The 22,457-nt window shown below is 42.4% G+C and overlaps 4 protein-coding genes and 1 non-coding gene across 8 annotated transcripts, besides 1 other annotated feature; 3 read left to right on the top strand and 2 right to left on the bottom strand.

Annotated features, from left to right (window-relative positions):
• The first annotated feature begins 296 nt into the window (after positions 1–296).
• On the top strand, positions 297–1,497 carry CG13622 (uncharacterized protein). The gene has a single exon (NM_143007.3). The coding sequence runs from the start codon at positions 543–545 to the stop codon at positions 1,383–1,385; it is 843 nt and encodes a 280-aa protein (NP_651264.2). The 5' UTR covers positions 297–542; the 3' UTR covers positions 1,386–1,497.
• Positions 1,498–1,643: 146 nt separating this feature from the next.
• Positions 1,644–5,705, bottom strand: Pp1alpha-96A (Protein phosphatase 1alpha at 96A). 2 transcript variants are annotated; one of them, NM_001275990.1, is made up of 5 exons: positions 5,268–5,705; positions 4,783–5,131; positions 4,094–4,379; positions 3,888–4,035; positions 1,644–3,632 (listed from the first exon to the last, which is right to left on the bottom strand). In NM_001275990.1, the coding sequence occupies exons 1-5, from the start codon at positions 5,314–5,316 to the stop codon at positions 3,481–3,483; spliced, it is 984 nt and encodes a 327-aa protein (NP_001262919.1). In that variant the 5' UTR covers positions 5,317–5,705; the 3' UTR covers positions 1,644–3,480. The 2 variants fall into 2 exon arrangements, with proteins under 2 accessions (NP_001262919.1, NP_524484.1); NM_079760.3 differs by having other exon boundaries at positions 2,633–3,632.
• On the top strand, positions 3,897–4,350 carry asRNA:CR44021 (antisense RNA:CR44021). Its single transcript, NR_074058.1, has one exon.
• A 141-nt stretch (positions 5,706–5,846) lies between the features above and the next one.
• On the bottom strand, positions 5,847–8,697 carry DZIP1. Of its 2 annotated transcripts, none has more exons than NM_143006.2 (5): positions 8,287–8,697; positions 7,444–8,228; positions 6,655–7,385; positions 6,443–6,599; positions 5,847–6,384 (listed from the first exon to the last, which is right to left on the bottom strand). In NM_143006.2, the coding sequence occupies exons 1-5, from the start codon at positions 8,378–8,380 to the stop codon at positions 5,938–5,940; spliced, it is 2,214 nt and encodes a 737-aa protein (NP_651263.1). In that variant the 5' UTR covers positions 8,381–8,697; the 3' UTR covers positions 5,847–5,937. The 2 variants fall into 2 exon arrangements, with proteins under 2 accessions (NP_651263.1, NP_001262918.1); NM_001275989.1 differs by having other exon boundaries at positions 8,287–8,398.
• A 171-nt stretch (positions 8,698–8,868) lies between these two features.
• On the top strand, positions 8,869–14,747 carry nAChRbeta2 (nicotinic Acetylcholine Receptor beta2). Of its 2 annotated transcripts, NM_079759.4 has the most exons (11): positions 8,869–9,062; positions 9,288–9,481; positions 9,537–9,665; positions 9,723–9,908; positions 9,963–10,095; positions 10,153–10,280; positions 12,316–12,491; positions 12,750–12,902; positions 12,994–13,073; positions 13,728–13,834; positions 14,336–14,747. In NM_079759.4, the coding sequence occupies exons 1-11, from the start codon at positions 9,005–9,007 to the stop codon at positions 14,549–14,551; spliced, it is 1,560 nt and encodes a 519-aa protein (NP_524483.1). In that variant the 5' UTR covers positions 8,869–9,004; the 3' UTR covers positions 14,552–14,747. The 2 variants fall into 2 exon arrangements, with proteins under 2 accessions (NP_524483.1, NP_733002.1); NM_170147.3 differs by having other exon boundaries at positions 10,153–12,491; positions 12,750–13,073.
• A 2,928-nt stretch (positions 14,748–17,675) lies between these two features.
• Positions 17,676–17,831: a mobile genetic element.
• The last annotated feature ends 4,626 nt before the right edge of the window (positions 17,832–22,457 follow it).

Below are 22,457 nucleotides of genomic sequence, written 5' to 3'. Positions count from 1 at the left end.
TTAACTATCAAATCAAATCAAAAAAATTATACCTTTTGCTTTTGATTCTTTAAATTCGCTCTGCTTCATCCCATCAATCTCTTTTGATCATTTACAACACTATTCTTTGATTGTAATTCTACGATTGAACTCATGGTACCGAATTCAAGTTTGTTGCCTAAGTCTTTCGTTTGGCCAGCACATTTTTTTGTCCAACTGGGCTTAGGCATCCACTTGTATGCGTGTGGACATGAGTCTGCCAGCAAGTGTTTGGCCAAAAATAAACGGCCCAAGGACCTCGACATGTGTCTATGGAAACTGTTGCAATTGTTGTTCAAATATAAACAAACGATATGCGAGTGCTTAGCTGAGCCGGCTAACGGTATATACATATGGTATGATGATTGGTGATAAAGTACCAGACCATAAGTGTGGAAACCGGTTGTCGCCAGTAGTCTCTCAACATTCATCGGGCACGCAATCAGTTTGGGGAATAGAATAATCTGAAAGATAAGTAATTATCACTGAAATCATCGGAAAATCTAGACGCAATAGTTTCCAAAATGCACAAATGCTATTGTGGCGTAATGAGATCGGGAAGTGAGCGGCAGTCGCAACATCTTGCGCTCAATCGAGATCATCATCCACGTGGCGATCTCAGGTCGGTGACCTCTTCTTCCAGACAAAGCCTACGACCCACCCAATTTATAAAACGTCCGAGCGTAAAGAACCAGCCCAGATTTGGCCTAGGCCACTCCAGCACCGAGTTGGTCAATGACTTCAGTCGCCGGAACTCCACAGCCACCACGGTGAGTCACTGCTCCAGCTGCAGCTGCAGCTCCTCCCAGCAACGTCAGCAGAGCAGGGCCAAGGTTTTGCGATGGGGCTGGGAACGAACAGGAGGTATTGACACCTCGAACACGAACCATCATGAAAGGTACACGGACAATCGTCGCCTTTACGAGCAGAGCGCATGCGTCGCCAGTCGCCAGAGGAGCCAAGGTCAGGGTCAGGTTTACAGTGGCAACTCGACGCCATCGCCACGCCCAGTTCAGTATCCCAAACAACAGGCGAACGATGAGCTGCAGCAACTGAAGGCCCTGCAGCACTTCCGCCTGATGAACACAAGCGAATGCTTCAGTGATGTCCGCCAGGATAAGCTGCGCCTGCAGCGGGCATATGATAAAATCATTTTCAACAACTCGGACAAGTGGAACAAAGATCGCGCCAATGAGAGCAGGCAACAGGAAGTGACGAGGAGCAGCAGCAGCAGCACCACCACCACACCTTATGCCTTAAGGCAGAAGTTGCTCCAGCTGAGGCTCCAGGAGGATGAGCGACATGGCAGGGGCACGGGTGGCACATGTGCTCCTTTGGGAAAGAGTTGCTCACTGCGATATAACTAAACACAAAGTGCTATACAAAGTAAATTTAGTGCAATATATTAAGCAACATAAAGTAAAGTTATAAATAAGATTTTAAAGTCCTCGAAATGCTTTAGATTGTAACACCAACTATATAGACAATAAATAATAGATTTGCTTTTTTAAACAAGAAACTAACATGCATTTCACTCAAGTAAAAACACATCTCGAATTTCATATTTATTGCTAGTATGTATTTCAATTTTTTTTTTAATAAAACAGTGCTATTTTGTTACAAGTGCTTCGTCATTGTGTTCATTTTGTTTAATTTGTATTTTTTTGTTTCATTTTTTAGCTCTTTTTTAAATGATTTTTTTGTTTGTTATTTTTTTATTGTATTTTATTTTTTTTGCAATTTACGCTTTGAATGCATTATAAATTTACCCCATCTGTCTTTTCTAATTTCCTTCTTGGGGTCAATTACACTTTAATTTTACGATATTACGTTATAGATTTCTTATGACTTGTGTTTTTTGGGGGTTGAAAACAGCCGATGTCGTACTGGATCGCATTATTACAAGTACATATATAGTCGTAAATATACGTTGAATTCATTACAACATTGAACAGAGTACTAGAGTGTGAAATAGAAGAGGACTCATGCTTTGCTTTTGGTTTTGTTTTTTTTTTTTTGTCCGTAGGTTACACGATTGTTGTTAGTAGGTTGCTTGGTTGTCGGGCGGGGATTGGATTGGATTGGATTATACAAACGAAACCATTTTGGGTAACTTGCGTCCGGCTGCATCGCTCCGGATCGCTGCCTGCCTGCCTGGGCATAATACTTGTAATTGAATGTGGCGGCCTTTAGCACTAGAATGTTGCGACGTTAGTCGTAGAATGCAAAATACACAAAAGTGTACACTTGTACGATAAACAGTGTTTGTGTCTGTGTTTGTTGCGCTGCTGTTTACAAATATTTTATTACTTGCTTATTTTTGTTTCGATTTTTTTTTCTATATTTCGTGTGAGTTTCACATGCACTTAATGGGTCTGGGGCCGCTGCTTTCCTTTCGTCTGGGCGGGGGATTAAAAGGGGGTAACATTATCTGCCTCGTCGCTGACATCAGCAGAGAGCACACAGTGCCGCTCAAAAGCGTTCGCCTTAAGGTAGATTTTCAATTCGGGTTTATTTTTGTCTATATAAACATACTTTTCAGGGTTCTCCTTAAAATCGTGTGTGCGTGCTTGCCTGTATGTGTGTGTTTGTGTAATGCAAACAGTTAAAAAATATTCACAATATTTGTTTATTTTAATATTTTTGGTGTAAACAATTCAAGCTTTTGTAGCTTGCAACTAAAATTGCTTTCCTCGTTTTAAAACTAAGTAAACATGTATCGATGTCAAATATTACAAAAATAAATCGTGCTTCGAGTACATACATATGTAATATGTAGTAACCTCAACTCACATTTAAAAGCATTCTCGTACAGTTTAATTAACATAAAATTTAACATTGTTACCATTTGCTAATATTCCCTTAGATACGCAAAAAAAAAAAACAAGGAAGAAGGGAAGTGTGGTTAAAGACCTTTGCCAAAGGTGCCGCCAGGATCGGCATACATAATTAAAATGCTGTGCGAGTTGGAAATGCAAATTAAAATACAACCGGTGCGTGCACTTATGGTACCTACTGTACGGATGATCTGAGCATGTGTATGTGTGTGTGTGTGTGTGAGTGTGTGGGTTTTGCGCAAGGAAATATTATAACAAAATTAATACATTAGGAGATAAAATATTCTTGCTTATGCAGTGTCTTACACTACCATTAGTTTGAACTAAAGTGTCTCGATTTGTGTTTTCTGGTTTCTTAATTTCATTTCATTCGTTTCGTTTTCCTTATTTGTTTTTGTTTTTTTTTCCTTTTCAAATGAAAGATAGGCTAATTTGTGTAGATTCATATTCCCCATATAACGTTGCTCACGATTCGATTACACGTTTATGATAAAAACAAACTCTCTGCGCTTTCCGTTGAATGTGGACACACGGATTCTCCTTTCTGTTTTCCCTATTTGTGTTTTGTGTGTGTGGCCGTTTGTAGTTGCTGTTGTTGTTGTGCTTCGTTCGAGGTGTGCAGTGTTTATTTTTTCTTGTTTTTATTGTTAGCTCCGCGTGGCGGTGTCAAAGGACGTCCTGAGCTGCCAAAGTTGGGATAAACAAATCGTCGCTTGTCGGCGGGTTTCAATATCTGGAAGGAGCACATCAATGTGTCGTCCACGGACATCATGGCACCTGTAAACGTAATCAATAATGATTAATCAATTCATTAGAAGCGGGTGTCGTGCATAGGTAGTTTCATTCTCGGTATTGATTATTGATTATTTTTAAATGCGCATTTTCCGAGTTGAATTTAAATCTGGTTGCCAGCTTTCACTTGCCGACAGCTTATCGGCAGGCAAAATCACCGAGTACAAGGGTGCAACGTGGTTGTTCTCCAAATAAACAAGGTTTATCTCCGACTAAAGTCCCCGAACAATGATCACTTACCCGCGTTGTCGAATTCCCCGCAGTAGTTGGGCGCCGAGAAGAGCGTCACCAGCTGACGTTTGGCGAAGAACTCATAACCGTCCTCCACTACCTGATGAGCCCGACAGATCAGGTCAAATTCGTGCTTCTGTAAAAATTTACCCACAACCTGCAAGAGCGAATGCATAAACAACATTGTGGCGAACAGTGTAATGCGAAGAACCCACCTCTGCTCCAAATGTGAAGCTCACGCCGCGATCATTCTCGCCCCAGCCCATGGTATCCTTATCCGGATCCGACCACAGCAGATCGCACAGCAGTCCCTGATCGGGCACGTCTGTGGGACGCATGATGCGTCGTATCTGCTCCATGGACGACAGATCTGGACTCAGGCCACCGTGGCAGCAGAAGATCTTCTCATCCACGATGGCGGCCACCGGCAGGCAGTTGAAGCAGTCCGTGAAAGTTTTCCACAGCTTGATGGTGTAGCGACGTTTACATTCGTCATAGAACCTGCCAATTAAGTGCAATTAGTTGAGTAATTTTATGGATTATTGCTATAGAATGTGGCATTTACTTTATGTATTTGAAGTATGGCTAATTTAATTGTAATGGATATCGTTGTGTGCGTCAATAAACTAGAAAGTATTAATAAGCTTGGAAGCATAAGTAGACATCAATATGTCTGGGAAATTTTTAAAGCTCACGTAAACAATAAACAACTATAAGTTCTATAGCATGTATAAAAGTACATAGTCATCAGAAGTAAATACGAGTCGTAAGAATAATATAAATTGTAATCAAATGAGTTTCAGTAATCTAAGCAGGAAAGCAAATTGTTTCGGTGCTGAACTGAACAGATTGCTAACCATTTCATCAAGCTTCATCCTGTTTTTGGAGCCGCCTCCCCACTTACCCGTAGATGCGATTGATGCTGGCGCACTCATGGTTGCCGCGCAGCAAGAAGAAGTTCTCCGCGTACTTGATCTTGTAGGCCAGCAGCAGGCATATCGTCTCCAGGGATTGCTTGCCGCGATCGACATAGTCGCCCAGGAACAGGTAGTTTGACTCGGGCGGAAAGCCGCCGTATTCGAACAGGCGCAAGAGGTCATAATATTGTCCGTGTATGTCGCCGCAGATCTTCAGCGGTGCCTCCAGCTCCAGGAGTATGGGCTGCGACAGGAATATCTCGCGGGACTTGAGGCACAGGCTGCGGATCTCGCTCTCTGATAGCTGAACATTCTTTCCCGGTCGTGCACCGCGCACTGCAATGGAAAACCAAGCAGGGAAAATTTACGTTAAGGTGATGAGAGTGGGCGGTGGTTGGGTGGCAAGGCATGTGGGGAATGGGTGATGATGGGTGGGGGCAAGGTAATCAAAAGTTGGAGCCCTAACACCTACCCTCCAGCAGGCGCGAGATGATACTGTCGATGTTCATGATATCCGACATCTTTGTGGGCCCGCTTGCTCAGCTTCCTGAAGTTCGCTTATCCGCCGATTGCAGCAACTGCTATTTCCCGTAACCCGTGTATTTTCGGTATACGTTCGTTATGTATGTTATTTCATCGATGGGCACGGGCTGCGTGTGCCTGTGTGTGTGTGCGCCGTGTCCGTGTGCGGATGGAAACTCGGTGCTGGGCTAATCTCGCCCTTTGGTCAGCTGGATGCACGGATTCGCGGATTCACTGCCTCGGTTGCTCACCCCTCTGAGGTTGGCTGACTTCAATCGTTCCGATCCTTAGCCAGCTGCCCTTTTATTGCATTTAATGCACGTTTTACTCGCGACGTACTAAAAAATTTTCATCTACGTTGGTTAGTGACGTCGATTGTTTACAGCGCGAGTCGATTGCCTATCGATTGCCTATCCATTGCACGGCGCGCAGCTATCGGTAAAAGGTAGTGTGACCGGAATATGCAAATTCATTTAAAAAACAATATTTTTTAGTTAAGTACGGTACATTGAACAGGTGATAGGTACTCATAAAGGAATATAATTATCTTATGATATATTGGCTATTAAACGTATCGTTGACATTTATACCCAAAGTATTATAATATCATCTTTATTGACTCATTTTAGGTTATCATCGCTGTCATTGAAGCTCTTCCCGTCCTCCGTGGTGTTGAACATCACCCGCTTCCTGGGCAGCGGAACTGGCCTCGAACTCAGGGACGACTTGGAAGCTCCTCGAATAGTGGCCGCCGGCTTGACCAGGATCTCCTCCAGACGAGCCTTGAAATCGCGACTAACTAGTCTTTGAGGACTGGGGCTTCGAGTTTGCTGTTCGCTGCTATCCGTTTGCTCATCCGTCTGCTCTTCGCCTTGAGAGCTGGCTATATCCTCTTCAGACTTTTCAGAGATCGCAGACCTCGGGATCCCTTTGCCTGGAACCTCCATTGGCTTGAGTGGACTCTTGTGCTTCAGCAACATTTCCGCGCGTTCCGAGAACTTGGCGGAGCACAGTTTTTCGACAAACTTGCGGATGCGATTTCGAGTGGCGTAAAAATGTGGATGTTGCTAAAGGGTATTCCAGAATTGTCAAAAGTTCATTAGTTTTTGGCAGTTATAGGCTTACCAGTTTCAGTTTGTTGCGGTGCTCTGTCAGCTCGGAGTTCACTCTCTTCAAAGAGTTATGCGAAATACCTTTGGACTTCATATCGAAGCCGTGAGACATCAACTTCCGGTTGACCATCTTCCGGGCATCCTTGCGAGTAAGTGGTTTTTGAGGGCTCCTTAAAACATGTGGATTATTATTACTCTAAGAAAGCTTAACATCGAAACACTCACTTGATGATTCTTCCAGAAGGCTTGATTGTTTTTGGCGTTGGATCCTCTCGTGCTGCTTCCGACCCGGAGGTGGGAACATCGGTCCCCTCCTCCTCTGTCAGGCTGCGCTCCTCTTCGTTCTCCGTCTCTTCTTGGCTGAGACTATCGCTTACGTCCGTGGCTTCTTTCGTTTCCTGCTTATTAGGAGCAGGTTCCCTTGGAGATTTCGTATAAGTCGGATTGCTGTCCGAACTTCCAGCACTTGGCTGCTCCTTTTCCACCACTTGAACTTGGGTCACCAGCTGTGGGAATGGTTTCTCCGAACCTTTTCGTGGCGCCTCCTCAATGGAATAGGTGTCATCGTCATGTTTCTGTTTGAGGAACTCGCTCTCCACCTGCTTGCGAATCCGATCAATGTTGGTTTCCTCCTTGCGAACCACCGGCTTGGGTATTTTCGAGGCAACTGGCACAGTCTGCACAGGCTCTGGCTGCACCTTTTGAACACTCAGCTGCTTGAGCTCTCGCTCCAGTGCCCCTAGCTTCTCCTTGTAGCCCTCCTCAAGGTGATAGACCACCTCTTCCAGCCTGTGTGCGCTGACCTTTCCAATCTCTGCCACCTTCTCAGTGAGTATGCGCTCCAGATCCTCCAGACACGGCGTGGCCACCCGATCTTCCAGCGGAGGCGTGCTGGCGGATGCCTGTTTACTCTGCTCGAGTGCGTGGCTCAGGCCCTCCAGCCTCTTGTTAATGTCCTGAAAGGATATAAATTGTAATGGTACTTCCACAGGAGTAAGGATTACTTGATTCTACCTGTATAAACTGTTCGTTGCTCTGCTTGAGCTGCGTTTGCCACTCCTCAAAGTTGCTCAGTCGCTCCGCCAATCCTGTGAGTTGCTCCTTCCGTTCGCTGGCCTCGCTTTGCCTGGCCTCTCCGCTGTCCTCGTCCTTCTCCTTTGGCTCCGCCAGATTGCTCTGTATGCCCACGTGGCGCTGCTCCTGGCGCGGACTTACCCGCTTCGATCCCGTGCTCCGCTCCTTAATATTCCGCTCGGCGGCATTCAGGCGCTCCTTTAGCTGCTTGATCTCCAGCTCCATTTTGATGGTGTTTATCAGGTGCACATCGGTGGCCTTATCCCGATCCTTCTCCTTCCCGGTGGCGGATGTCAGACTTGGCGGTGAGGCCACACGATGCTTCCGACCAATGTGCACATTCAAGGCCTCGTTGCTGATGAAGTTCTTAGTGCACAGATGACAGGGGTATACCACCTCGCGAATGGCCTCGATCTGGGTGATTCTCTTGTGCAGCTGCACCACTTCGTTGTTTGACTCACTCAGGGACTTTCGCAGCGTAGCTATCTCCTCCTGGGCCGTCGTATGCGCTTCCTTTAGATCTGTGACACATTCGTCCAGGTAAGTGCGACAGCACATCAAATACTGTATGGCATACTGAGACATCACAAAGTACTTGGCAATGCCACTGTCCAGAATGTGAGTTTCCAGCACTGTGCCCAGTGGAGCCTCAGAAAGGTGGGTCAACGCCTTGTCCACCAGCTCGAAGTTTTGCTCCCTGAGAATCCGCTCTGTTTCATAGGATCCTGCCGGAAATACCGCTATGAACTAAGTGTTAACTACTTTTAACATAATTTTCCATACCCATAAGTCTCCAATCCAGTGGACCATCGCGATACTGTCTCAGTTTAAAGCCCGTTTCACGGACCATCTGCGGATATTTGCCCTTGAATCCCATTTCTCTGAATCTGAATCACCCAGGACTGCAAAAAAAATCGAAAGTTTGTTTACTTCTTCCTCGCCTTCTTTGTTTTGCTTCCGTTCTTTGCCAAACTTTATCTGCCACTTTTCTTACCACCCTTGTGTGTTTCTTAGTTTTTGGTTACACGTTGCCAAAGCAACTACAACTAGGTTGTCAGGACGACAGGTTGAAAGTAGGGTTGTTGAGCCTCTGAAAATGCATATTACAAGCATGATATCGTAAAAAATGCTCATTCCTATTATTAGGTTTTAAAACTAACTGCCATTAAGAGATTACAGTTTTTAATATTGTTAGTATTGATTAGAATTACTTTTGTTATTGTTCATTCTGTTATGTTATTTTATTATCTTTTAACACAAATAATTCAAAAGAACCGCGAAAGACACGATAAATGGCAGGATCCTTTTAGATAAAACATTTAGGAGCTATCGAGCATCTCCGTTGAAGCATCTGTCAAAAGGCTCAACTCAGTTGCGATTGGACTCTCCAACCGTGAGGTTGTATTAAACGGAAACTCCTAGCAAAATGTGTTAAGTTTAGTTAAAAACCTTCAATTATAAGCAATAAGTAGCACAAAAAGCTAGAGAAAACAGCAACAAAATGTGGCATTGGAGTTTGTTGTGTGTTTTCCTACTTGTTCCGTTGGCGAATTCCACGGGTAAGCTGCGAAAACTTGTGCGTCAGTCCGAGAAAAATCCTGTGAAAATTCCGATACCCTGATGCTGTATCCCAAGTATTTGACAGATGTCAGGAAGCTGCGCCCACAAGAGAGCAAGAGAGCGGCGTCTGCGCAGCAATTTGTTTTGGGAAATTTTCCATTTGTTTGGGAATTTAATTTGGCATTTTTCTCTGTTTTTCCCCTGAATTACCACCACTTTCCTAGCTCCAATAAGTTTTGAGGCAAATCCGGACACCAAACGTCTCTATGATGATTTGTTGAGCAACTACAATCGATTGATTAGGCCCGTTGTGAACAACACGGAGACCCTGACGGTTTGGTTAGGTCTGAAATTGTCTCAGCTGATTGAGGTCAATCTGAAGAATCAGGTGATGACCACCAATCTGTGGGTGAAGCAGGTAGTTATCACTGCCATATACTGTTATTATCTATTATTAATGGATTTTATTAAAGCGCTGGTTCGACTACAAGTTGCGATGGGATCCAGAGGAATACGGCGGAGTTGAACAGCTGTATGTGCCATCTGAGCACATTTGGGTACCGGACATTGTGTTGTACAACAACTGGGATGGCAACTATGAAGTTAGCTTCGATGTTCTCAATAATGTGTTCATAGTTAACTGAAATATATATTATTAGGTAACTCTGATGACGAAAGCCACTCTGAAGTATACGGGAGAAGTCTTTTGGGAGCCACCTGCTATATACAAGTCATCCTGTGAGATGAATGTCGAATACTTTCCGTACGACGAACAAATTTGCTTCATGAAATTCGGTTCATGGACCTACAATGGTGCCCAAGTGGATCTGAAGCATTTGGATCAGGTTAGGTATCTAAATAATTTAACTTCTACAATAAATAACCCAATCTTTTTTCAGATTCCTGGCAGTAACCTAGTGCAAGTTGGCATCGATCTCACGGAATTTTATTTGTCTGTGGAATGGGACATACTTGAAGTGCCGGCTACCAAAAATGAGGAGTATTACCCCGATACACTGGAACCCTTTTCAGGTACGATGTTATTTGTTTTGCATCATTGCATTTCAGTTGAGTATCTTCTCTTTTTAGATATCACATTTAAGTTGACCATGCGGCGTAAGACCTTGTTCTATACCGTTAATTTGATTGTGCCATGTGTGGCTTTAACATTCCTCACGGTGTTGGTCTTTTATTTGCCCAGCGATTCGGGCGAAAAGGTAACAAAGATGGATCCTCCAAATTCAATGATCAAAAATCTGAGAGTGATACCTTCTTTTTTGTGGCACGTAGCATGTTTTTGTTAATTTTAACACGTAGAATTAGATTTCCTATAGCTTAGAAAACTGAAAAATAGCTTTTGTACATATGCTTTCTTTATTTTTATTAAATTTATATTTTTAAAATAATTTTGTGAAGTAATTTCAAATGCAAATTCACTTAAGTGTACTCCCTATAACTTAAAACACTCAAAAACATTGACTCTACAATGAACCTATACCTTAGATGAGCTATCTTTTTCATATGCACAAATCGAACTCCTTTCAATTACTTTAACTATCACTCCCCAATCTTTCAAGTCTTGCTAAGTCAGCTATCCTAAAGCTGAGCTCTTGCATTCCCTAGCCAGATACTACAAATTCTAAATTGGCTTTTAAAAACAAATATTTTAAACGAACACTATCCAAATTCTTTCCGAGAAGAGCTCAACTTGAACTTCCTGCTCTTTCCAATCTTAAACTCTCTCTATTTTACGCTCCAATTTTGTAACTAATGTGTATATCATAATGATATTTAGCTTTTTCTATCTATCCATCAAATAATCAGCTCCGCATTCGCAGCAGCAACTATCAGAATTTTTGAAAGCAGCACACAGATATTTACGTCTCAGAAAATATATATGAATATATCATACATATGTATATCGTGTACACCACATTTTTTGCTGAATATCATGTGTGCTGTCCTGAGTTGAGAAATCTCATAACGTAAATTTTCATCGAATGCATACAAATGCGCAATCGATATCGACATTGAACCCAATCCGAATCGAGTCGTATTCAAAATGTCAAAAAGCCACTCGCAAAATTTTCCATATCGCGTATCTTGTAATTAAGCAGCGCACTCACACACCCGCTCACTGAAACACACACACACACACACACCTAGGACACCTGCATTCAGCACAGGCACACCTACACCTACATACACATTCACTTTATAAACACACACTAACAAACACGTACTGGACTCGTGCAGTTTGTTGTTGAATTCATTTTATCGTTGCCCTAGAGTTTGTTCGTTCAGTCGTATTGCTCAAGTAAAGATACAATACATACATGCTTCCCATCGAGATTGATATAATATATAAACCCGATATGAATCAAAAAGAAGATTATTCAGTTTTTTAAATAGCATGTAATACACCTGAAATTTTTAAGGTTTTTAAGCAAAGTAAGATTGCCGTGGAATAATATATTTCGTAGTAGATACTTACTGCTTTCTGGGTTCCATATAGATATTCATTTCGTACTGTTAAATTTAATAGAAAAGATTTTAAAGCAATGTAACTTTAAAAATTTAAAATTCCAAAATTTGAACAACACAGGAATTTAATACAAAGTGATTCAATATAACATTTTTTGTATCAAAAACTTAACCACTTAAAAACTTCGAAGAAAAAGATACACAGTGAATCTTTTGATTGACACAGATACACTCGTACTCAGAAAGTTCACATGTAAACGTAGTAAAATGCGCTTTGTTCCTTTGATTTGTTGGTGTTGATTGTTTTCGTGTAAACTTCGAATGATTGATTGATGTGGGTAGGTGCAGGATGTCCCATCCCCATAGATTGTGCGTTCGCGAGTGTGTTAGTTGTGGGTCTTTAGCTTAGTCACAGGATACGCGATGCAGTCCTGAAGTACGTAGCCATTTCGTTGTTTAAGACCAATTGTTTGTTAAAGTATTCGTATGTTTATTTTAAGGCCTTGGAGTGTTAATATTACAATATATATTATCTCCCTGGCCAATCATATTTTTCGTACCAGTAATTGGCTTTATTAATTAAACAAATTATTATGATTGTGTTTTCATTTGGTTGTTGTTATGTGTTCAATGTCGTTGTTGGTTGATTGTTGGTTTGATTGTTTGACTGTTTGACCGTTTGATGGCTCGTGTATCTGTCGGATCGAGTGGGTAGCGATAGCCGAGAGATATCGACAGGTGGAAATTGTGTAAACATTTCGTTGACAGGTTACGTTATGTATTTCGATACTCGTGTCGTTGACCGTGTTTTTCCTGCTCTTGGCCGAAATTATCCCCCCAACCTCGTTGGCCGTGCCCCTGCTGGGCAAGTACCTTCTCTTTACCATGATACTCGTCTCGCTATCCGTTTGGACGACGGTCTGCGTGCTGAACATCCATTTCAGGTGAGTTCCGATGCGGGCGAATAATGCATGGGAAAAGTTACAAATCCATGATCATACCCCGTTAATCGTACCTCATAGTTCATACATCATACCTTCGTACTTCGTACATTGTACCTTGTATTTTACACCTCATATTGCAAACCTCGTACTTCCTACTTTGTACCATGTACCTAATTTTTGTAAGATTCACATTATTGTGGCGACCTTTTATTTTGCTTTCACTGGTATATTTGCAATGTGTACATATCTGCGGTACAGATCTCCATCTACGCACAATATGTCGCCGCTGGTGCGGAAACTCTTCCTGCACTTCATGCCCAAGCTGATGATGATGCGGCGGACGCAGTACACTCTGCCCGACTACGATGACTCCACTCCGAGCAATGGGTACACCAACGAGATCGATGTGCGGTAAGTGGCAACCAACTCGCGAAATTGAAAGTAAACACTTGACTTTGGCCTGCCTGTTTGTGTTGTGGCATGGGCTGGTTTTCCCCTGCAGTGACAGCATCAGCGATTTTCCCAGCGAGTTTAAGGACAGCCAGGATGGCGCTTACGATAATGGCATGCAGAACTCTGTGGGTGAGTGCGTGAAATCTAACCATAAAACACACAAATATTTTGCATGTCTGCCGGCATCAAATTGAAATCAAATATATCACACAAGCACAGAAATCTGAAAAATATCTGGCCAAATAATGCAATAAAATGGGGTGGCAAAAACCGCTTATTCCGTCGAAATTTTAGCATGGTCGTGGTCAATGGAATTCCAAAGGGGGTTTGAAACACAGTGGTGAAACGCATTTTTTCAATTTATGTGATGACGAAATTTTATTTTTCACAGTAAATAAAATTCTATACATACATATATTAAACTTTAACATATTCTAAAGGCCTTTAAAATATATGTTACTATAATGATTCATTTATGTCAAGGCAACCTTTTTATGGGTTTTTATACGTCCCCTGTAAATATTTTACTTCACATTTAGGATGAGCATAATTTAGTTGCTTCGTTAAGCCAGAGTCCTTTTGCCTTTCGGCGTTAATTTGCGTCCTGACAGCGACCAAAATATTTGTCCACTCATGCGAACCCATAAATGCCTACACACATAGATATTTGCAGATGCACACACACACATAGCCGGGGGTTGCGATTTTCTTGCTACTCACATTTATTTATTATTCCAATATTTTATTTCAATTTTTTGCCATTTCATGGCGGAAACTTGACAGATTCCGACAATGTGATACCGCGCAACTTAACACCCGAAGTGCTGCAGGCGTTGCGTGCGGTCAGATTTATTGCGCAGCATATCAAGGATGCCGACAAGGATAACGAGGTGGGTACACAGGGTCCACAACTTGGCCGCCATATCCGCGACGTGCTTATTTTTGTTGCCCATTTTTATTGACGCGTGTCCTCCTTAAAGATACTCGTACTAGATACTGTTTGGTGTATGGTGGATGATGGCTGGAGTCCTTGGCGTTTGTTATTGTTTACATGGCCATATTTTTGGCGTCTGGAGCGGGGGGGTCTTTCGCCTGCCGCTTTTATTATTGTTTATTGCCCTTAAGTTCGAATTGAATGCATTGAACGTTGGGCCAAGTCCCAAATGTGCAGCAAACAATTGTAAAATATTAAATCATAACTTTAGATTTTTATTGCGATTCAAGTTTATTGGAAACCAGCCGCAGGGCCATATTTTATTTGGCCGCTCCCCCCTCCCCTCTTTCCTTTTTTTCAGCCGACGAAAATGTATAAAACCAATTTTGTTCAGCCGCAAAAACGATACGAAACGAATGATATTAAAAATCTACTTTTTATTGTTTCATCGCCGCAGATTGTGGAGGACTGGAAGTTCGTATCGATGGTGCTGGACCGCTTCTTTCTCTGGCTCTTCACGCTGTCCTGTGTGTTCGGGACCTTGGCCATAATATGTCAGTCGCCATCGCTATATGACACCCGGTCGCCCATTGACCGCCAGCTGAGCGAGATTCCTTTGCGCAAAAACAATTTCATGCTGCCGCCGGACATTGTCCGTCAGGTCCTAACCTAATTGGGGTCCCGAGGTCTTCCCGTCTGAGTTAACAATGCTTCCGAGGCTCGGAACTGTGTTTTTTATGATGCGCAATCAAATCAGTTGTTTGCTGGGAATGCGGCAACGATTTATGTCTAAGTGTTTATCATCCTGCAATGCTGTAAAACCGAATTAGCTATAAAACATGGAAACTAAATAAAAAAAATTCTGTTTTAACTCATAACTTCATTCTTAAGCCGTACCCCAGTGTTTTTGAATTAATATAATGTGTAATATATATACCAATTGGCAGACGCTATCAGACCAAAACCACAATGACATCTGTTCTGTGCCTGTTAATTTTCAATTAAGAGATGACTTTTCACGAAAGTTTTTGTGTGGAAATAAAACGTTTTGTTGGCGAGCCAAGAAGCCAAAACAATATGGCAAAAACTTCGTTTATGCTGTGTCAAACAGACATTGCGCATACGCCGCGTTGGCTGCCTAAATAATTTGCAGTATCATTTATTTGTCTCCGCACTCTGCGTTGTCTTTTGTCGTTGTCTTCTTCATGTTCGCTTTACTTGTCTGGTTGTCGCATTAAATTAGAAAGTTGAAATCTCTTGGCCTCGCATTCATCAGCATGTGCAGGTCCTGCTGGCAAAGGCAAAGGACTTTCACTTTCGGCACTGTCAACAGACATAATTTGCTGAGCACTTTGACTGGCAGGAGGTGGGTTAAAATTCTATAAGGTGGCGGGTTGATGATGAAAAGAGTCAGTAGAGAATATAAAGAAATTTCGGCGATTGCAGTGTAGAATCAAAATCACCCTGTGTTAAATATTATTTGGCTTTTTAATTTAAGATTCTGCGTATAAGTAAGTTTTCCTGTAAAAAATATGACAAGAAAATATTTTTTTTTACATGTAATTATATATTTCCATTACGTTGAACCCTTTTTCAACATAGCTGTGATCCAGATATTATTAAGATTTGCTTAAGGACTGCCTGGCTCCGCCCAACCCCCTTACTTAATGGCGTTTTTCTGAGTTTCTTTGCTGTACTTTATTTTATTTTTGGCATTCGCTTTTTTTTTTGTGTGTTGGCAGTTTTAAATTAGAAAAGTTTCTGCCAGATTTTTGTTTTACATTTTTCATATTTTCTACGGGCCGTGCCCCGCTGTGCATGTTTGTCGCTGTCCTTATTGTTGTTGCTGCGTCACATGCGTAGCTCCACAGCTCCGCCTCCATCTTCGTCTCCATCTCCATCTCCATCATCATCAGCAGCAGCGGTAGCAGCAACAACGGCTTTCGAGACACCAAATCCACTCCCGACACCAGCTGAGATGAGGAGCTGCGAACCGGGCGAAGTATCTCATGTTAATTTCTATTTGCTTGCCATGCAGAGCGGCAAACTTGTCCCGGGTCCTGTTCTCCAGGAGATCTCGACTACAGTGGAGGTCAGATGCAAGCTCTTGAGCCACACTATGCAGGTAATCTTAGTAAATATGGCAAATTTATATAAAGCGCTCATTTCATAAAACGCTTGCTAAACCAAGTATTTGTCAAAAAGTTGCGCTAAGAGGCATGTTGTCCATTTGTATGGCATTTTGAGCTCTATAAAGAATGCATTCAATTGCTATTGCCAACCTCGGGATTGCTCTCGGAATAATTTAAATGTAATTTGAATGAGAACAGGCCAACGAGAGCATCCCCTATTTGTCAGTGACCACTGTGATGGCATTTGCATAAAGCCGCAAAGTATGCAACACATTTTCGGGCACAAGCTAAAGTTCAGCAAAGCACAAAACAATATGCAAATTGCCCAGCCAACCCCATCCAACCCGCGTCCACGTCTCACCGCCGGAAAAAAAGGCATTGGTAAGACGACTCTCGGGTCAGGAGCAGATCCCTTTTTGATTTTGTGCTCATTTTTTTTTCTTCGTTGGTGCCATCCCTTCAGCTGCATGTGTTAAGCGACTGTTAAGTGACTTAAGCCCAGTTTACACGCTCAATTACACAGGAAGCAGAAGAAAAAAGGGCAAGCCGAGAGTAAAATGGCAGCTAATTAAGAAGCGCGTTGCGCAACGGAAATCAAAACCATAAACTAAAACGCCCGAAAAGGAAACGCGGCGCGGAGTGCAACTAGGCGATGGGCCACGACCATCTGATTCTCGCCAAGATTGAGCTCGAAATGGCCAAAATGGGGAAATGGCAACCGGGAGAAGCACGTGCGATGCTAAGTTTGGCCAACCAACTAACCAAATACACACTCGTGCAACTTGTGATGCACGAAAAAAAAAAAACAAGGAGTAGGCCAATTGTAAAAGCCAATAAATATACATTTATCAGTGTTTGGCCTTTTTCTGCGCAAATGTATCTGCCTCTTGTTTTGCGATGTGCAAGGTAAATTTGTTACCGAACTTAGAGATTTTTTTGGCAGTGCCCTCCGACACATAAACACCCTTGAAATGCACTCGTGTGTCTCCGTGTCCGTCGGCGTGACAGGAAAAAGTATGTACCAAAACCAGGGTATTTCTACATTTGACCAAAAGCACGTCAATTAGAGTTCAAAAGGGGTGCGGTCTATGTGCGAATGACTTTGATACCACAGCGGGTGGTTTTTTTTTTTCTTTCGGTTTGTCCTTTATATAATTTGAAAGTGATTCCTTGTTTGTTTTCTCCTTTTTGCACAACGCCATGGCTGTTGGCGTTTTGACTCTGTTATCTGGTTAGACGGCTTGTTTTGTATATTTTGTTAATGAGAAGGGAAATAGAGATCCCGCTTAGTCCCGTCAGAGATCCTGCCAGAGGCTACAGCCCAGAGTTCGCAGCCCGGAGCCTACGGCCTAGAATACTTCTGATCCTTTAAGGGTCATTGACGGGTTTTAATAGTTGAGCCGAGTTCTTTTGGACTCTAAAGTTCATTTAGCGAGAACAAAGAGGACAAACATATGGGTGAGTCCGTGTATTGTGCAATGATAAATTACAAAATATGTGCCTTTGGCAAGTGGCATGTGTGTGTTTGTGGCGGGCTGTTAGTGTGAGTGACCCAGTGCCAAGATGAGGCCGCAAAGGCCATTTTGTTGTTATTAAGTTTGGCTTTTTTCATCCTGTTTTTATACCCGTTACTCATGGAGTAAAAGGGTATATTAGACGCGTTGCTGCCGAATTTTTAATTTTTTGCTCAGTTTATTCCCCAATATCTATCGATATCCCAGAAAAATGATGAAATTTCGCGTTTGCATTCACAATAGCTAGCTAAGTAAGCTGGGTATCTGATAGTCGGGGAACTCGACTATAGCATTCTCTGTTGTTTTGTATTGTTTTCAGCTGCACATGGCCTTTGTCTATGGGGCGAAGGGACAAATAGATGGATGGAGGGGGATGGAGTGCGAGGGGAGGCTCGACAGTTGTAGACTGCGTGAAATTAATGATGCGCCAAAGTTCTGCTTCTTTTGCGGCTTCATTGTTGTGCAGTCGAAATGGCAACGAAATGTCCACAAAATGTAGGTCTAAAGACGCTTTTATTAATAGTCCTGGTACGTGGTCACGATTAACTGCCATTTTACGCACTCGCACTCGTCCTGCCACTCCCCAACTTTGCCATCCCCCCCCCCCTCCTACCCTCGGCCTCCGTACAAATGGCCGATGGGCGGTCTTAGCCTTTTTGAAAGCTTTTTGCTGTTGCGTAAGTCGGAAAGTCGCTCATCTCTGTGGATGCGTGTGTGCGTGTGTAATCTGCGTGGGATTTGGACACGACTTTACTTAAGTTCATAAAAATTCTATTAAAGCCAAAAAACCTCAACATACGGGCACGCCTCTTTTTCGTATCCCGGACGCCCAAGTAGTTAGGCGTTCTGCGATCCCCAATCGCCAAGGTCTAAGGATTATAATTATTCGCTCTTAGGAATAAAGTCATTATTATGAATGTGTATTTTCCAATATTGATATAATATTACTCAGATGATGCCATTCACAATTTTTTCGTGTAGTATCCAATTGAAATGCAGTCCAATTGAAGTGGTTCCTAAAGCGGTTTCATTTCGGGAACATCCGGTTGATGGAGGACCCTCGTCCATGGCATTGTCCTGCCTTTGGAACAATCAGAGTCGACGGCTTTTAATAACATTTTTCGCTGCGTTCCTACGCCACCTACTCTTGCACTTTTTTCCCCGCTTTTGTCTTTCGGTGTTTTTTGTCGCTTAAGTGGAGGACCCGGATCCTTCGAGTGCTGGCTGCCACGCCCCTTTCGTTCCAGCCCAGTCGACCAACATTTTACATGACATTTTAAATTTACGATTTACATTAAATGGCGCAATGCAAGAGCAACAACAGGGCCAACTGGCTGAGAGCGAAAAAAAAACTCTGAAATGGAGGAGGAATAAGTACAACGAGTGGTTGTTAAACGAAATTGCTCAGCCGCTTCAAGAGGCTCAGTTGCCATTGGGCCCCAGCCCAAATCCCCACCCACTTGGCCCGCCCTCTGCGGTTGTCTGCCTGTCCTCGGAATACAGTTAAAAACCAATTTCGTGTATGTAAAATATATCAACTATATATTTAAGTGGCTCTGGCGATGCTGATTCCGTACTTCCCTTGCTTTTCTTCGCTCTCCTCTTTTTACTTTCGGGGATGTCCTTTATTTTTATTCGTTCTACTTGTCGCTTGTCAAGGATAAATGCATTAGCGGGTGTAGCAATTTACACATTAAGGCGTGACAGGGGGGCAAAGGTAATATACGAGTATAGAGAAGGGGGGGCAAAAAATGGGGTTGCGTGAAAATACATTAAGGATAGAAAATCTCTTAGCGACTGAAAATGAAATCGTGTTGAACAATCACATAAATTGGTTGAGAGGAACCCATTGGGAAGGCAGGATATGTGGAATAGGAAATGGGCTTGAAATTTATTTTTGTAGCCAATTTAAAGCATAACCAAACTAATCAGTTCCTTCAAACATTTCAATTATATTATTAATTAATTAATATTATTACTCACTGCTAGTATATTTCTCGGCAATTTAATTAATCTGTAGAATCTAATCACTTTTTTTCGTATCTCAGGCACTAACCCACATAAATCTTCACCAACGGCTAATTAAACTTTTGGCCCATGAACTCTCAATTTATGATGATTCTTGATGGTTGTTGATGGCCCCTCGCTCCACCACCAAAAACTGTTGGCAGTTGAATAAATAGTTGTTTCGTCTTGTTTGCTACACACAAACACGCACAGACAACCCTGAACCACCTGTCCGCACACTTGACGTGTATTTCCGTTTCCGTTATGCGAAAACTTTTTTTCAACCCACCAAGCAGCAACTAAGACTTTCCCTTTTTCCCAGCCCATTTTCATGTCGAACTTGTCGAGAGGGCGAAAGTTTCACGCTTAACATTTGCGCCGTGCAAAAGTTGAAAAGTTTATCCCGACGCACACAGACACACAAACAGGACTAACTAACTAGCGGACACCTAGCCACCAGCACCAGCGGCACACCTTTTTGCACACACACCTGCAGGCGCACCTGTAGGCCTGTACATACACACATACACGTATGCTGATTAGTGTGGACCATGATTGAGGGAAACGGGAGTGGCAAGCGGATACTGGCAAAATGTTGCCTAATTAAATTTAAATGCTGCTTAATTGCACGCCCGCCAGGGGGCGCTGCCGTGCTATTAATAATTTTTGACCAAAAACGCTAATGACCCAAACTGAACTTAAGTTTAGTTTGAACTGAGGCACGCCTCCAGCTCAAACTGCACAACTTCGTGTCAAGTTTTTCAATTTTTAAACGAAACGCAAGAAGTGGACGGGAAAGGTATAAACACTTTGCCAGCAAGCTAACACCATTAAAATTGAATTCTTATTACTTTCAAGTGCAGCTTAATGTTGTAAGTTTTCAAGAATTACAAAGTATTTGGTTGGGAAAAACAGAGCTAAATGTTAAGATTCAGATGGTACATATTTAGAGTAGTTTATCGCTAGGGAAAAAACATATTATTGTTAATAAGTAATGCTTTTGTAGTCATAAATATTTATTAATAAGGTGCATATTTTCCAATCTAGCCCACCATTCACATGCCTAGGGTATAACCCTTTGTAACTCTTGGTCAAAACTTTGACGTAACCTTCGCTGCTTTCATTTATCATGCCGCCAAAGGATTCCGATGGCCGTGTGCCTCCATTTCGTCGCCTCCACTCGCCTGAAGTCCTGGCCACCGGCTGAGGCTATTAATTTCGCGTCAATTAAAAATTAAGCCAATTATTTGTGCCACACCCGTGGCAGTCGAACTGGCTCAGCACCAGCCTTCCTTCTGAGTCCTATGCCCAGTGGCCTTTCCCTACTTCCATCCTTTCGGGGCCTTCTTCCTGGCTCGGTTCGTCTTCCTGTCCAATGGCCTTTGCTATCCTTCCCCTTGACTGCTTTCGAAGTCCATTAGGGCTTCATTTGTTTTTAATGCCGTGTAACCTTTTGTCAGAAAGAAAGAATAACATAAAATAAAATGGCGGAGGAAAAACGCCAAATTTCTAAGTTGGCACTTTCACGGTTCGGCCTGGATTGTTCAGTTCTGCTTCCGTTTCCGCTTTGCTTCTTGGTATTGGTATTGGTGTCAGGCCGCCCGCCGTTTATTGGCTAATTTAATTTGCATGTCTTGCGTTTGGGCAATTAATCAGCGGAAACAGCTGTCCATCGCCTTAACCCTTGGACGCCCACGTTCCTCATCCTCGTGCTTTTTTGACCAGTTTGTTTTGGCTCTTCTTTTTAAATAGAATGGGACATACACTGTTGAGTACTGGAAAGAATTCTATTTTTCGCTGAAATTGACTTAATTATACTTTTTTTGTACTCAACAGCATGATTGCTAAAAATAGGAAATTTCTTGTTACTGTTCAAGTGAACTTAAACATAATTAACTTAGAACAGACACCCATTTCACAGTACATACTTTCGAGTGTCTAAGAAAATCGGAAAACGAATGTAATCCAATGAATTATAAACGAAACAGGATGATTTTTGTTTCGTATATTTGCTTTTTCGGCACTTAATTTCAATCTTCTTCAAGTCGCCTGCCATGCTCTTTGTATTGTGCAATCCAGTCTTCCTATTCCTTATTGAATTACGAATCCCCGCAGACACCCTCCCCCCCCCCCCCCCCAGCACTCAGCTTCTTCAGATGTCCTGTGCCCTTCGCCTTTTAATTGCATTTTCCGTGAACAGGACTGCAGCTCAAGTGGCTGCCTCTCACCTTTTTGCCCCATTCCATCCTATTTCATCCCGTCAAGTTGAAATTAATGCAGCAATTTGTAATGAGTTTGCCTCTTTGCTTTGGTGTCACTATTGTTCCGGATTTATTGTTGTCTCCGGGATCAAGTAAATATACTTCATTTCTTTCTGCAATCCAATTTAAATATTTTCTGCCGTATTATGATAATTTATTGTACTTAGCCGGCCACTAATTGTGCGCCCAAACATTATAATGAGCCATTGGCCGACGCCTTCTGAATAGTCAAGTGGCATCGAAAGCTAGATTCCGTAAATCAAATTATGCAAAACAGCATAGCTATACAATTTTTTATTGGGACATTTCCGGTCCTAGGTCCCCAAAACGGAAACGAAGTGCACTCATGTGTCGACTGAATGTTTGAACCATATTTATTAACATCTTGGGAGATATATATTTACTTAAATCTACTTTAAACACATCATATATTTTTTTTGTAGCTGCTTAGCAGGACATATATTAAAATGGAAATTTGAATATTTTTGTATAAGATGCTCAATTTCTTCAAAAATACTATAATTAGAAATGATCAAAGGATGCTTTTCAGCGCATATACTTAACGAAATAGCTTAAATCCGCTTTTGCCTGTTTTACGAGCTCCATTCTGACACTTAACATGGGTATCGTGGAGAGGGGACAGTGTGGCGACCCCATTTTTTTAT

The sequence above is a fragment of the Drosophila melanogaster genome, chromosome 3R (assembly GCF_000001215.4).
Source record: "Drosophila melanogaster chromosome 3R".
NCBI classification, from domain to species: domain Eukaryota; kingdom Metazoa; phylum Arthropoda; class Insecta; order Diptera; family Drosophilidae; genus Drosophila; species Drosophila melanogaster.
The sequence above is the reverse complement of the archived record's forward strand: the minus strand, read 5'-3'. Positions and strand labels throughout refer to the sequence as shown.